The 14877-nt window shown below is 42.6% G+C and overlaps 1 protein-coding gene across 9 annotated transcripts; it reads right to left on the reverse strand.

Moving 5' to 3' along the window:
- Positions 1-1094: 1094 nt before the first annotated feature.
- Positions 1095-12618, reverse strand: TMEM40 (transmembrane protein 40). 9 transcript variants are annotated; one of them, XM_015875308.3, is made up of 12 exons: positions 12442-12600; positions 9594-9650; positions 9037-9176; positions 8499-8652; positions 7534-7641; positions 6495-6530; positions 5202-5234; positions 4193-4258; positions 3816-3887; positions 3663-3737; positions 2857-2919; positions 1095-2376 (listed from the first exon to the last, which is right to left on the reverse strand). In XM_015875308.3, exons 1-12 carry the CDS (start codon positions 12527-12529, stop codon positions 2357-2359), a joined length of 912 nt encoding a protein of 303 aa, XP_015730794.2. In that variant the 5' UTR covers positions 12530-12600; the 3' UTR covers positions 1095-2356. The 9 variants fall into 9 exon arrangements, with proteins under 9 accessions (XP_015730794.2, XP_085372610.1, XP_085372609.1 ...); XM_085516484.1 differs by lacking the exon at positions 12442-12600 and adding an exon at positions 12319-12352; XM_085516477.1 differs by lacking the exons at positions 1095-2376; positions 2857-2919 and having other exon boundaries at positions 3418-3737; positions 12442-12610.
- Positions 12619-14877: the final 2259 nt, after the last annotated feature.

A 14877-nucleotide genomic window follows, 5' to 3' on the forward strand; every position in this document is an offset into this window, starting at 1 on the left:
ATTCTATGGGCTTTTATACTGCAGTAACATCCGAATGTTTTCAATCACTGAAACTTCAGTGTGTTCAGTGTGTTAACCGACTTTCTAAGTGGACTGAGCCTGCAGCGAGGAAATTGGGTAGTGAGCATAGAAACCTAGAGTAAATCAAGTAACTTTAATGTTAACTTGAATTTACTGTTGAATATTTGAAATCGTACCTTGAAGGGAGTTGGGCAAAAACCAGAATTCTTTCAGTGCTGTCAGAAGTGTTCACCAACTCTTCTGGGCAGAAATGTTACTTGTTGGATAATGAAAAGCAGGAACGTGTACTGCAGGAGGACAGTGGCTAGCACATTCTTTGATTTGCCCTCTCTGCATTGCCTCACATCCATTATAAACAAAAGAGAAAACGGGAGAATGTGCAAGATAATGTGAGTGCACTGGAGGGAAATGTACCTGGTCTGGGGAGCCAACAGAGGGAGGTGAATACTCAGCAGAGCTCTAGAAAGGGCTGATGAGCTGGGAACTCACAAAGGACTTGCTGGACCTGGAGATTGGTGGCTGACACAAGTACAATCTCTTCTAAGGAGTCTGAAACTCTTCATAGAATCTTCTATCATGTTTTTGAGTGCTTGGCAGTGCTGCAGCAGGGGTGATGCTTGAAACACGAATGATGATGTTGTCTTTGGTCAAGAGGTAGAAATGTTTACAATGCTGAGGTGGACTGAAGAAGGATCTGAAAGAACTTCAGGAAATACTTAGAGTATCCAAGAGGATGCAGCTGAACAGGTAAGTTGCTTTTTCCATAGAACCAGTTGTTCTCATGTGATCTGCTCTGTGTTGGATGCAGTTGTTCAACCCCACATTCTACTATGTGATTTTTAAAATGTTTTTCACTTTTATTTTGCCCCTAACAGCTTCTGGTTGTTTTTATTCTCTTGGCTGCAGAGTACCACATTTGAAACTTAGAAATTATTTTTCACATGCTTCTCATTCTGACTATGTCACAGCACAAGAGACATACAAAAAGAAAAATAAGCTGAAATAATGAGAGCAGAATGGCAGTATACAGAGTTTTCAGTTCACTCAAAAACTGTTGCACGCGAACACTCCTACACTGGTCTCAGCAAGATTTTATTTGCAGACTGAAAACAATAAGCAACTTGAAGGGAGAAAATAGTTCTTCAAATATATATAAAAATTACATTTATATGGGAATATAAATATTACAAAATAACTTGTATTTATCTTTACTGCTTAATTTAATCCCTGACATGTTACGTAACTGCTGAGCTGTGTTGGTACAGGCCTGCACACGATTGTTTATGAGTGTGCAAATAGAACTGCAATAGTCCAGAATGATATTTATCACTGGTGCTTAAAGTTAAGTGCTACTCCTGAAAAGTAGACTTTGTTTTTCTGAGCAAGGCTTGAAAATGTTTCACTGAACTAAAATTGGGCTTTTCGGGTTAATGGCTTTTTAGATCTCCATTTTCTTACAGCTTTATGGTTCTGTCTGATTTGATGCCTTCCCCTGTGGTTATGAAGACCTTTATGTTTTTACTAAACATGTGAAGGTAACCTGCTTGGTTGGTTTGCTTTGTTTTGTATTAGTCCTACATACATGTATAACTGATTAAAACCTAAAGAGAATAACTAAAATATAGTGTGTTTTATATAATGCATGGCATGTCCCTATAAGCTAGAGGGGAAAGATAAGTATTTTGATCAAAAGGAGTAAAAAAAGTGAGGGGATGGGTCCAACCCAGCATTTTAATTCTCTCCTCCTCAAAGAGATGAAATTTGCTGCTATTAACACTCTTGTTAATGCACCATTATGTCACTGCCTGTAAAATCTTGCCCAGCTTTCACTGGGTGAAATCATATGCCCACTATATTGAGTTCTGCCACAATAAATTAATCTGCTTCAGTGCTATTGCACTGCTGGAGCTCAACTATGTAAGCAAGCAGCTGGTGTTTGCCTGACTTGCAGCATCAGAAGGGTGAAGAGGAGGTGGCTTTCTGGTGCCAAGATTCCTGCTGAAACATCCAGACCCAGCTGAGGATGGTACAGGTCTTTTTGTTGATCTTCAACTACAGCTGGACTTAATGTGAATAAAGGTGGGAAGGAAGGAGAAGGTGTTTATATTGAGCATAGTTAAATATCAGCTTTGATCCAAATAATCTTAAGAGCTTAGCTGAGCTACAAATGTCTTCAGTTTTAACTTCATTTTTGAGTGGACTGAATCTATTTCTATTGTTTAACACTTCAGTGTTTTGTATTAGCCATTATGATTTTATGACTGCCTGATAAAGTAGTTCTTTCAGTACTGTAAATTCAGCCAGCAGAGTTTTGTTGAGTTCTTCAGAAATGCTCCTAGGCAGCTTTCCTCATACCTGCATGGTGATGAAAAAGGAGACTGTCAGAACTATTGTGTTTAAAATTAGGTGTCACCTATTGACTGTTGTAAGCCCTTGTTGCAACTTCAGTCCTCCACTTCTCTTGTGTTCATGAACTCAGGCAGCGAGCCTTGAGCCTGTTTGAAAAATCAGCTTAAAGAAACCACCCCCATCACTCGATTTAATATGGAACTATAGACTTTGAATTCAGACATCTTCAGGAAATACTTCAAGTCCCCAACAGAGCAGAGTATTAAAAATGTGAAGATGCTCTGTCACGTGGAAAGAGTTAAAACTAATTAATTTCCAAACTCCAGCAGCTATACTGGACTATAGTTTTGTTTTTTTTTCTTATTGAGATGATGCAATTGTAATTTGGAGACATTGGTCTTAGGAGTTAATCAAAATAGTTTAGCTCCTTTCCTAACCAGGAAGGTCTAGGGACTAATATATGCAGGCAGTAAGAAGATCAGTTACCTGTTGGCCTGAGCTTGTCGATCAGAGGAACAAAAGTGTTGAGCACACTCCTCAGTCGATACACTAAGTGTGAAAACACATTTTTTTTCCAAGGTAAGCCAGATATAAACATAAAACACAAAACAGTGGAAAACAGCAGAAGCCAAACAAATGCCTGTTGTACCATTAAAGGACCTAAGATTACTGTTTAAATAAGTGCTTCTGTAAAATCACTGATAGCAGCGTAGTGATGAGCGTAATTCTGCATGGAACCATCCACAACATACCAGATGTAGTGGCACAAACTTAGAGACTTCTGTTCTCAGTTTGAAAGTCGTACCTTGCTGCTTGCTGCATCTTTCCTTTTGAGATCCCTAAGGATAACCAAGAATCTTTTGTTTCTGTTGTTTCTTATTAACTGCCACCATCCAGGTTCTGCTGGAATTTGGTCCTTTGGGTGTTCAGCAGCCTCAGTCCCGGGGCAATAAATGGCAGCTCAAGTGCACAGCACCTTAAAGAACATATCTGCAAAGACTGCCTCACTGCTAAAATTATACATTGCCATGGCAACAGAGCATTCTGCCATTGCTACAGAAAGAGGTGACTCAGGGTCTTGTGACCGCTGAGAACCACATCTGCCTCCAGGGTCACAGAGGCATGTTTGTTTTCAGCCATGCTGAAATTGTGAATGAGACAGGATGGTTAAGTGACGGCTTAAAGAATCTCAGCAGTAGCCATTTTCTGGACTCGTGTAGTTAAGTGACTACATGCCCTTGTATCCATAGTTAGACGTAGTTGGTACAGAACTGGCTGCTGTAGATACTTACCTAGACCAAAGTAAATCCCAGTGGTTTCCAGAGAAGCAAAGGTAATTAAACCAATTCCAAGAGAAATTGTCCAATCTAAGACAACAAAATGGGTGTTTGGCTTTGTTCACTTTCTTGAGCACAGCAATTCCTTCTGTTGAAGTCTTGCCTTACCTTTGTAGTAGTAGTAGCAAACTAGTAAAGCTCCAATTGCAAAGCACAGAATAACAAAATGAAAGAATTCATCTGAAATAGAGAGGGGAAATGAGGTCACAACTGTTGGCACAGTTCCCTTAGGAATACATGTGAAGTTATAGTGTATCACTCAGTGAATAGAGTGTACTTCCATGAGGGATGTCTCATACATAAAGCTCAACTGCAAAGCACAGCTTGTCATGTGAGAAACTTTAATGGCCTTCATCAAGAAGGCCATTAAACAAACTAAAAACTACTTCAACAAACTACTAATATTGAGAAGTTATTTGAGCTTGAAAATTTATTCTTGGTCTATGTTCAATGGGATCGATATCAGTTGAATTAAAAAACATTACCATCCTTGCGTATGCCCATCCACCGTACTGTCCACCAATGAGGGTGAATGTTCTTGTTCCCATATGCTGCGAGAAAGAGATGTCTTTTATTGCCATGTAACTATGAAATTCAGGCATTTTCTTTCCCTTTTTGTAGCTAAAAATCTGAGAGTAGAATAATAAAAAGATGTTTATTTTCAGAGGAAAAAGCTGCAAATTTTTCATGGAGATCAAATTAGCAAGTTTTACAATCACCTCCCAAACTACTTTCCAAGTGGTCTGTAGCAATTGTAAAAATGATATTATTAATTTGATAATGCTAAATTGGTTTCTAAAGCAATTGGTTTCTAAAGGTCTTTTCTGTTAAGGTGTCATGGTTTTGTAATTTTGTGGTCTCAGAATTACAGTGGGCAACTGAAGCAGTGGCACGAGGGAGCTTTGGTTTGATTTGTTTTGTCGCTTACACAACAATGTAATAACCTTCATTATTATCAATATATGAGTATTCTTGGTTTATTCATTTAGGTCTAATATACTATCTCTGCATCTCCCAAATTCGGTACTGTAGTAGCTGACAATGACTCCCATGGGTATCTAATTATGTTAATGCAGAGGAAGAAAAACATAAGAACAAGCTTGGCATTTTTAAAGTTTCAAATATAATTATTAATGTTAACATAGCATGGCACTACTTTAACTCACAAGTGTTCTTCTGCATGGTTGTCTATGTGAAGGTCTGTTGTGACGGAGTTTGTATGAATTAACGTTCAGATCTGCCATGTGTCTGTTGTGTTACTTTGCCTCCTAAATGCAATAGTACTGTGGTAACTTTGCATCAGACCATATTTTGCACAGTATTTCTCCTATTAGGGCTTTATAAAGCATTTTAATAATTATACTTAACGCTTCTACTTTTAACTTACAAAATACCTAAGCACCAAGGAGCTGGTATAGCTACCACTGCTAAGTAAAACTGAATGCTGAAAGACTGCATTCACAAGAAAAACTTGTTTTGCTTGTTAGTATTTACCATCTGAAATTGAATCTTCTCTTCTGGATAGTCCTGAAAAGCAACACAGTTGTATTATTTCTGTGATAAAAACACTCACATGCTGTTTCACATCAGTAGCAGTACTAGCTAGCAGGATCAATATTCTATTTGAGGACTCAACATAAGTAAAACAGCACTAGAAACTACCAAGGATTTGATGAAATCAAAAAGAACCCCAAGGTAAGATTATGGAAAACACTTATTTGTGGTGATCCCAGGTGAGTTTGGAGTAGCTGGGCAGTGGATGATTGATGGCATCCCTGTTAATATTTGGCTGCTAGAACTGAAGTTGGAACCAAGATGAGTCAGTAATGAGCTGTGTCCACAAATCACGTGAACCTTTCAAATGCAGTAGACAGGGTGTACTGTACTAGCTAAATATTTTCAATGGCTTGGTCTAGTGTACTGAACTAATCTGGCATTGAAGTAACAAAGGCCACAGAGAGAGGTGACGCATCAGGTACAAAAGCCAACTGGAGAATTGCTGTGTTCCTTCCTGCACCTGACAGTGTGGAGAGAATGTTGTACACTCCTCTGCTCTTGTGTCCTATGTGATGTGACCCTCAGAGATGGGTAACTAGGAATTCTCCCTTAAGGGTTATTCTGCCATTTACACTCTCTTCTCATCTCTTTCCTCTGCTGAGTTACAGCAACTCTTCCCCACTTCATGGGAAATAAATAGTTGAATAGGTGTTTTCGCAGAAAGGCCAGCCTGCTTGGTGCTCTGCCTTACATAGATAATCAGTATGGAATTGACCTGGGACTGAGAAGGATGATGTTGATAATGTGATCAAGCCATTGAAAATTTTCTATCATGGTCTTCTTACATCAGTTCTGCTGCTGCTCACATCCCTTATAAAAGGAAATACACCTTTGGAGTGCAACCATCTGTTCAAGCTCTCAGTGGGGCTGTTTCTGTTGCCTATCGTTTGGCTTTCAGCTTAGCATCTTGTTTTGGAGAATGTCCTGAGCTACGTGGGTCAGGCATTTGTAACTGAGCATCACCAGTGGGCAGAAACCAGGTTCCCAGGCTGCCCAGTAGTATTGCTACAATTTGCACTAGGAAGGATGGCAACTGCTGTGAGCAGATCCTTGTCTCTGGTAATGCTACCAAAAAATGGGTAATTTTGCCCAGGATCAACACCAGACTGATGCGAACGTAATGGATTTACAGTCAGGAAGCTATTCTATATTTTAAAAAATCAGAAAGATGAAACTGCATTAACAGAGTTTTCCTTCCTGCAGGATGGGGTTGTTATCTGAGACACCAACCTGAATCTCCATAAGGAACAACCTCAGCCGGTATACCTGAAATATTACGTACAGAGGATGTAGGTTAATATCTACTAATAGCATGTGATAAGGCAGAAGCCTGATGTAGATTTTGCTGCCAATCTGTATTGCATCCAAAGCACAACAGGCAAAAATGTCTCTAAATTTCAGTAAATGTAAACAGTTCAAGGAAGATGGATTATTGTAGAGCTAATAAGCAAGAAAAATGTACTAGTAATGGCAGGAACAACAGCTCTATAGCTTTTTGCTCCCAGTATAATAGTGGCTAGAGGATATCTAAGTAAAAATGAAGATTTGGAAGTGCAAACATCATTATTGACTGCTTTTGCCTCAGAGCTCTCTTTAAAGCTGGCTGAACTGAAGAAAAACAACAAAATCAAACAGCAAAAGATGATGGAATAAGTCATGTAAAGGAGTGTTGATAAGAAATAAATGTATTATACCAAACAGATACATCACCAGCAATGCTAACTGGATTTAAAATCTTATTTCTAAATACAGTTAATGTTAATTAGCACATGGCTTTCTGTGATGGAATAATGCCAGCAAATTATCATTTCCATGTTGCCTGTCATTTTCTAGCCTCTCTGGTTTCCCATGAAGGGAAAGGGCTTGAGGGCAACCAAAGTGACCTTTGATACACCACTGATGATTGCTAGGAAGCACTGCAGCATTGCCAGCTATGACAATCTGCCTCCTGCTGTAGCACAGGCTTCAGCAAGACTGTAAACATCACAGAAATTATGCTCTGGTATTTACAGAGGAATTTTGCAGCAGCTTTCAGCACTTCTTGGTCCTCCAATTTCCCAACAGCAGGAGGCAACCATTATTTTGTTAACAATAAGTGTATCTAAAGATAGTGATTATTTTCTGTGTCATTTTGTACAGTTTATTTCTTCAGGGTTATACCAGATGGCTGCTGAATTGCTGCAAGTCTCTGGTGTCAGTCTCCTTACAACGTAATTAGACTAAATAGACTAAATTATGTGACGGGGGAAAACAAAATGATCTTTTTTACCGTGTGTGCCTCCATCCATGGATTTCTGCAATTTGTTTTCAGCCTTTTTGTCCTCTTGTGAATCCATGAGATTTCTTTCCAATCTCTTGAGGAGTTTCAGTTTTTCATCTGTTGTGATATATAGACCAAAAAAACAAAAGAAAGAGGGAAAATTGTTTTACTTACAGTGATATAAAACACTGTTAATCTAACACTGTATTTAAAGGTTGACAAGAAATCAGAGAGGTCTTTCAGCCGTGCTATCTGTAGTCCTGCAGCAGTACAAAATATTACAATAGAAGCTTGATGTTACTGTTTAACTGACTTAAACAGTTACAGTAGATTGCTTAGGTCTCATATTCATGCCTTTAATTTAGCTATGATGTTACCCCCTGTGACTTTTCCCACTGTCTGAAGCAGCAGCATCTGCAGCTGAAGGTGCTTTAGATGGAGAACAACTGCTTACAGCAGCTCCTGGGCTATTTCTCCCTACAGCGCTCCGATTTCTGCCGGGTTCCCGTGGCTGTGCTGCAGTGCCAGCACCCTCTCGTGGCATAAAAGCAGAGCTCTCAGTGTCAGCTAAACCAAGAAACGTGTAGGCAGCTGAGTCCTGGGTTAGGCATTGAAGTGTGCCTGTGGCTGGGGTTATAGATGTTCCTTAGCAGCTCTGACTTCAGTTTTGTGCTGAGTCCTGGCAGGTCTGTGCATCTCTTCATTGTTAGTTGCAATATTTGGACATACCCAGAGACACAATTCCCCCCCGTTCCCTCAGCTGTTGGTACAGCTCACTGTATGAGAGTGGAAATTGGGTCCCTGCTATGAGGTGTCATCTATCTTTAGCTCCTATCCCCCATGACTTTTCTAAGCAGTGTTTCCATACCTTTTAATTGCTCACTAATAATCACTGCCAAGCTTTATCAGAGTATTCCCATTGGCAGCATGGTAAATTTAACAGAACAGGTGAAGCGATGCCAGGTAGGGCTCACCCTTTCCCTTGGAACTGGGCAGCTGCTGATACACAGGTGGGTTGGAACTCTTCAACAAGAGGTAAAGGACTGCCATTGCCATGACGCCTTTTGTCTCTATGGCTTTCAGGCAGGCTGCACAGGCCCCAGGCAGAACACTGCACCTGTTGAGGAGCTGAAAGATGAATAAATAGCGAATAGTCCTTCCAATAAAACACAGTATGTGTGAACAGATCGTGAAATAGAAGCAAATCTCACTTCACCTTTGAGGAACATCATCCACTGCTCTTACTATACAAGGGGAACAACAAATACAAAGCCAGCTCTGCTGGAATGTTTTTGTTTTTCCTTTTCATGTAGAAATCGGGCCCAAATTTCATTTATGTAAGCGTTCTTTTATAACATTTAATGTGATACAGAGAATGTTTAAAAAGCTAAAGTCTTCAGAGAATCAGACTGTTGGTCCCTCTCTCAAAAATATATCAGAGAAGTACTAAAGTGCCTGAAGAATGATACAGGCATCCTTTTGTGTGTGTGTAAGGTTTCTTTAGCAACTTACATTGTTCTTCTCATCAGTAGCCAGGATAGGTGGGTCAGTAGCAGCTAAGCTTTTTACAAGTGATTCCCAGAAGGACTGGCTCATTTTCTCGTGATTCGCCAAGTAATTGTCATCAGCAATAAAAGCCCTTCGGAAAATGTCTGGGAGGAAAAGCAAGTAAATCACTGCACTGAAGCAGAGGTGGGTTGCGGGAGAGTTTTCCCGTTGTGCTCGGTGTGGGTGTGATGATAGACATCAGACTGCAGCATGTTGGCTTATAGGAAAAAGAGCAGTGTTGCATTGCATAAAGCAATTCAGTCTACCAGAAACAAGTGGGAAAAGGACACTGAGAGCCCGTATTAATGGGTGTCTTTATGAGGCTGCTGGTTCAGGAAAAGCAGCAAGGGAAGTATTTCTAAATATTTAGCAGGCACTTGTTCTGATTGTGCTATAAAGACATACAGAGATAGATGTGGATGGAGCGTGTCCACAAGTCTCACTGACTCACGGTCAGCCCAGAAGAAGCTGTTGTGTAGTGCGAGTGAGCAGAAGCTTTGACCTTTGTGTATCACCCCCACCTTGCTGTTCTTCACTGAGATCTGGGAGTGGGATATTGAGGTTCTCCATTTCTATACCTGTTTGAAAGGAGGAAAAAAAACAACAGATGTTGCCTAGAAACTGATCAGTCTGGCTTCTATTCTTCTACCTTACTCTTGCTCTCCTGCGGACATGGCATCTATCTCTAATCACTTCAGTTTAGAAATCACCTCTCTTTTGCAATGGGAGTTTCATATCATGATTCATTTACCCTTCCGGACCCATTCTCTGCTCCTCCAAGTGAGTCTGGCTGGGCTGCCTTCAGTTAGGAAAGAACAAAAGTCTCATCAGCGTGAGTAAAACCAAAAGAAGTCTGACTTGATCATCCGCAGACGTGAGTAACTTAATAGGCACAGTTGCATTCACAAAACAGAACAATTATTTGTTACCTTTGACGTCCTCACATTTAAAATATACCCATCAAGGAAAATAGTAGAAGCAGTTCAGATGAGAGCCCAGCAAGACTTGGAAAAATGCTGGTTTTCCATAGGCTGTTTCAATGACCACCATCGGTCAGAAAGATCATAGAATCACAGAATGGCTTGAGTTGGAAGGGACCTGTCAGACAATCTAGTTCCAACCCCAAAACATCCCAATGCAAGACCTACAACAGGCTCAGTTAGTACCTGCAGAAGGATGGCGTACTGCATACACACACATCTCAACTTTGGTAATGGAACAATGCTTTAGCCTCAGTTCTTAGAGGAAGTCAGATTCCAAAGTAAAGTGAAACTTTTCCCCTCTTTAGAACCAAGGTCAGGTCTTCTGATTTTGGTACCTCAGTGAGTCTGAGGGCTTTTTCTTTTCCTAGACTGCAAACATTCCTCGAATGAAGAAGTTCTTAGTTTGAAACTCTCTTTTGCCATTGTTTTGCTGTCTGACTATGAGGAAACTACTTAACCTCTCCATCACTTCTAGAGGCTAAGCCCAAAAACAGGTCCCTACCTGCCAGGTGTATTGTGAGAAAACAAACATTTAATATCCTAACAACACTGTGAAATTGTTGTTAATGATGTCTCTCTATATGAGGCAGCACTACCATTTTATTAAACCACCTGATACACCCAGAAGAACCAGCATGGTTTTGGACAAACGAGCTTTGAACTCCGTCCATTACTCCAATAAAACTCTCCTACAAATCTTGCTGTCTTACAGCCTTTGCTACCCGAGCTGTGGCAGCAGTGCTGAGTGACAGTCCCTGGATGGCTGTGAGCAGCCGATAGGGAATGCAGGAAGCTCATCTGTCCTCGCTGCCCAGTTAAGCAACCACTGATGCTGAAACACAGGAACCACACCCTGGACAAACCCGTTTTCAGCCACATGGTGAGGAACATAATTTCTGTGCAGTTATATATATATCCAGCAAAGGTTTTCAGCCTTTTTTAGTATCTTTTTGCCCTCCTATTTACACAGCCTAAATGCTCCGACAGCGTTTGCTTTTATAAGTTAAATCCATCAGACTTGTTTGTGGGCTGCAGGGTTGAAAACCTGGTCCAAAAGGAACAAAATTACTTCAAACATAAACATCGCTGTTCTGAATTGACTTTTGCACATCATGTTTATAAAGATCCACAGAGTGAAAATCAGAGGGGCTGACTTTGGTGCTCAGACCCACCCTTCTGCACACATGGGAAGAGCAGATATGTCGCTGGAGGCCTCCTTTGCTGTCAGACTGATGGACCTTAGAACCATTTGCTTGCTGACCCAACTGACATAACTGCTTGGCTGTCCAGCAGGCAGCACCAGGATGCTGGGCTGTTTATTGGGCCCAGTGCTGCAGGGCAGCTGAGCTCCATTCAGCAACTGCAGCAGGGCCGAGCCGGCCAGCCACCACACTGCTATGAGTAAGGAAGTTGGGCACCTCTCTTCAGTTAGATTATGCACAATTAATTCCCCTGTGGCACTTCTGGAAAGAAAATCAGATCTAAACAAAGGATAAGTGCCAGTGCTTAATTGTTGTATGTTTTTAAAGTCATTGAGTTGATTATACCTCCTAACAAAAGAAGGATGACGCTGGCTTTTCAGTCCAGCCATGAGCTCACTGGAACTGACAGGAGCCATAGGACTCGTCTTGCTTTCCTCAGCAGCAGCCAGATCTCACTGCAGTGAGCTCCTCGCACCACCTTAAAGCTGCGTGCAGCATCAGATGTGCAGTTATTCAGATCCTATTCAGATTCTATTATGTAGAATTGTCATATAATCATAGAATAGGGTTGGAAGGGCCCTCAAAACCTACCAGGGCCATCCAACCCTCCTGGCCTCCAGCACCTCCAGGGATGGGACACCCACAGAAAGCACAAAGCACAGCTGTATGCCTCAGGCTGGCCCTGGCTGCTGTTCAGGAAGCTCTCCTGGCAGGCTGTGGCAGTGGTGGAAGCTGTTTCCATCAGTAAGAAAACAAACCCACCAACCCCTCTGTTTGAAACAAGACAACGATGCGGGTCACCCACTCGCCATCCCGTCTACACCTACAGCTGCAACACGACAGAGGAGCAGCAGAGCTCTCAGACAGGCACACAGCCCCAGCCAGAGCACATCCCCATGCTGTGGGTGAGCAGGAGCCTCATGCACCGTGCCACAGCATGTCCTTCCTGCCCGGCTCTCGTGGCAAGCTCAGACACGGTGGCTGCTTAGCAAGGAGCCAGGTTGTGGGCTGCTGGCAATGGCAGCGCTTCCCAACGCATTCACGGTGCAATCTGAACGTACCTCGCGTGTGCTTCTCCTTGCGCTCAGCTCCTGGGCTGCTCGGAGGAAAGGAAATGAACTCAGCAGAAGCTGAAAGAACTCAAGTTGTGCTCTGAGTAAAGGCACGCCCATCCCGGTGCTTACCTGCCTCTGCGGGAGGATCCTGCAGGGTGTGTGTGGTGCCGGCCCTGGCACATGGTGATGGGCAGGAAGGTGTCAACCGCCTCCTCATGAGGCTGTGCTGACTCACAGCAGCTGTGACCCCTCCTCAGGGGTGACAGGAAGGAGCTGTGGGGATGGCAGTGTGTGCTGCCATAGCCCTGCCCAGCTGGAACCTATGGCTGCCCTTAACCACAGCCATCACTGGGCTGGAGGCTCCAGCAGCACTGCTACACTGCCTGGTGGGACACCATGTACAGGTTGAGGGTGTGGAGTCCCTCTCCAAAGGAAAAGGCCCCAGACCCTATAAGGCCATCTTGGGGTGCTTTACTTGCTGTACAGATAAAAGGGCATATCCTAGGGCTCATGGAAGGAAGCACGGGAGGAAAATGCTTGTGAAGCGTACATGAAGCATGATGTACTTTGTACCAGGTTCTCAGCAGCAAGACAGTGCTTGCCTAGGAGTCAGGTTCAGCCTTCTGTGCCCATTGTAGTCCCTGATGTTGTCACTGGAATGCTGGCAGGGAAGGGAAATGTACCTTCCACCACTCCTTGCCTCCGGGCCCTGTAGATGTGGCCATAGCCACCTCTGGGCTACAGACCTGCAGCCTGAGCTGCATCCAGAACCTTCTTAAGTTTCTGCTCTGTACCCTAAATCACTGAGGGCCTGCACATAGGTCAGAGGCAAAGAGGCCTCTGAGGCAAAGGACTTTACACCACCCTGCTCAGGTAATAAACTTGAAAACCATCTCACACCAAGAACCCAGATGTTTGCAGTGCTTGGGACTTGAATGAGGCAAAGCAGACTGTGCTGATTGCCAATAGTCATTCAGAGACAGAGCCTTGCTGGGCATTTGCTCCCTGCCTGCCCTCAACCATGATCAGCTCCCCAGTAACCCTCACTGAGCTTATCTGCTAATCTGACAGCAATCCATGCACCTACATCAACTGAAGCAAGTAAAATGTTTGTATTTCCTCCCCAGCCTGACATTCATTTTCACTATGACAAACAGATCTCTAAGCTCTCTTCATGCACCTCAATAGATTTGTGCCTAAATCTTTGCAAGGCATAACAGTTCTCTGGATTTCATAGCTAGAAGTTAGATTTTTAATCACATTAGGTGTGCTTTTCTAGGAAGGCATATAATTTCAGTGAGTGGGTGTAAGTCCTCTATTTGCTGTAAGGTTAAGTGTCATTCACTCTACATTGTCTACCTACTCTTAGAAAGCACCAGGTAGCAACCCAAGCTGGATCCAGCCGCCAGGCTGTGATGAGCCTGAGGTAAACAGGGGAGTTTCTCTTTACTCTTTCCAGCCATTTGCTGTTTGTAATTCTATTAGTGGCTCCTTGAGTTCTGAAAAGAGCCAGTGTTGGAAATCAGGATGGACAGTTCTGAAAGACAAAAGTGCTTGAGATTCTGGAGTCGTTCACAGTCAGTTTCCCCCATGGTAGTGACTGCATGCTTGTCCTCAATGGGCAGCCTGTGCAGCACCTGTGAGCTGTGCCCCTCTCGCTCTGCACACCCAGACCCAGCTGCTCTGAGTACCAATTTACACAGACATTTCCATTTGATGCTTTCCACTACAGCTGTTCCCAGGCAAATAATTATCTAATTAATTATGCCTTCCTTAGGCTTACCTTTGGCCCTTAGTATTCTTCTCTGAGGAAGTGCTCTGGCTCTTGTGGTCTCCTGGTCTACTCCTATGTGTGTGCAGAGGTAACCTGCTGTTTCTGGACTGAAATGAGTATGTGTGTGTTGAGCAGAAGGGTGACTGCTGGTGTAATGGGTGACTACTGGGAACGTCGCGTCTATTGATCACATGAGGTGTGCTCATGTTACTCACTTGTATTAAGCTAACAGCTTTGCCCTGATACAATTGCTGCTGGATGACAGGGTGTGTGGAGCAGGTTATGTATCCTCTGCTCTTTGTGTATTTGTGTTTCTGGAGAGACTTAAAGACACAAAAGATTTGATGGTGGGTTTTTTTGTTGTTTTGGGTTCCAAAACAGAGAGAGAAGGTTAGAGAATATGTGCTGAAGTGTTGCAACCAGCTGTGTTCGCACTGTATATGTGATGCATGAGGAATCTTGGAGAACTTGTAACTTCAACTTAAAGAGGAAAACTAATTGCAGGTAACCTTGGAACAAGATTTTCTTGTGCGCATTTAAATTAACTATATTATAATCTGCCATAATTATTTCATTTATCAGATTTGATTGCTTACTAGCTTTCATCTCTAATCACAATGGAGCATGCGAGTGATTAAGAACCCTACTGATTGAGTCCAAGAAAATGAAATGCTTCTCCTGCATGGCAAGGGAAGAAACCACCTGCTAGATCTGACAGAGCTGCTGTGCAAAGTATTTATGCACAAAGTCTGCCATCGTGTGGCCTTGTTCCCATCTGGGGATGGAGGCCC

This window comes from Coturnix japonica, chromosome 15 (genome assembly GCF_054131305.1).
Source record: "Coturnix japonica strain WE chromosome 15, WE-NBRP24, whole genome shotgun sequence".
Taxonomy (NCBI): Eukaryota; Metazoa; Chordata; class Aves; order Galliformes; family Phasianidae; genus Coturnix; species Coturnix japonica.

What these genes read in the sequence shown, in the direction of transcription:
- TMEM40 (XM_085516477.1), bottom strand. Translation starts at nt 12,529, where the DNA reads ATGAGGAGGCGGTTGACACCTTCCTGCCCATCACCATGTGCCAGGGCC. An exon ending in GCCCAGTTCCAAGGGAAAGG is followed by an intron (nt 7,642 to 8,498) that starts GTGAGCCCTACC and finishes ATATCACAACAG; the next exon opens with ATGAAAAACTGAAACTCCTC. An exon ending in TTGCTACTACTACTACAAAG is followed by an intron (nt 3,738 to 3,815) that starts GTAAGGCAAGAC and finishes TTGTTGTCTTAG; the next exon opens with ATTGGACAATTTCTCTTGGA.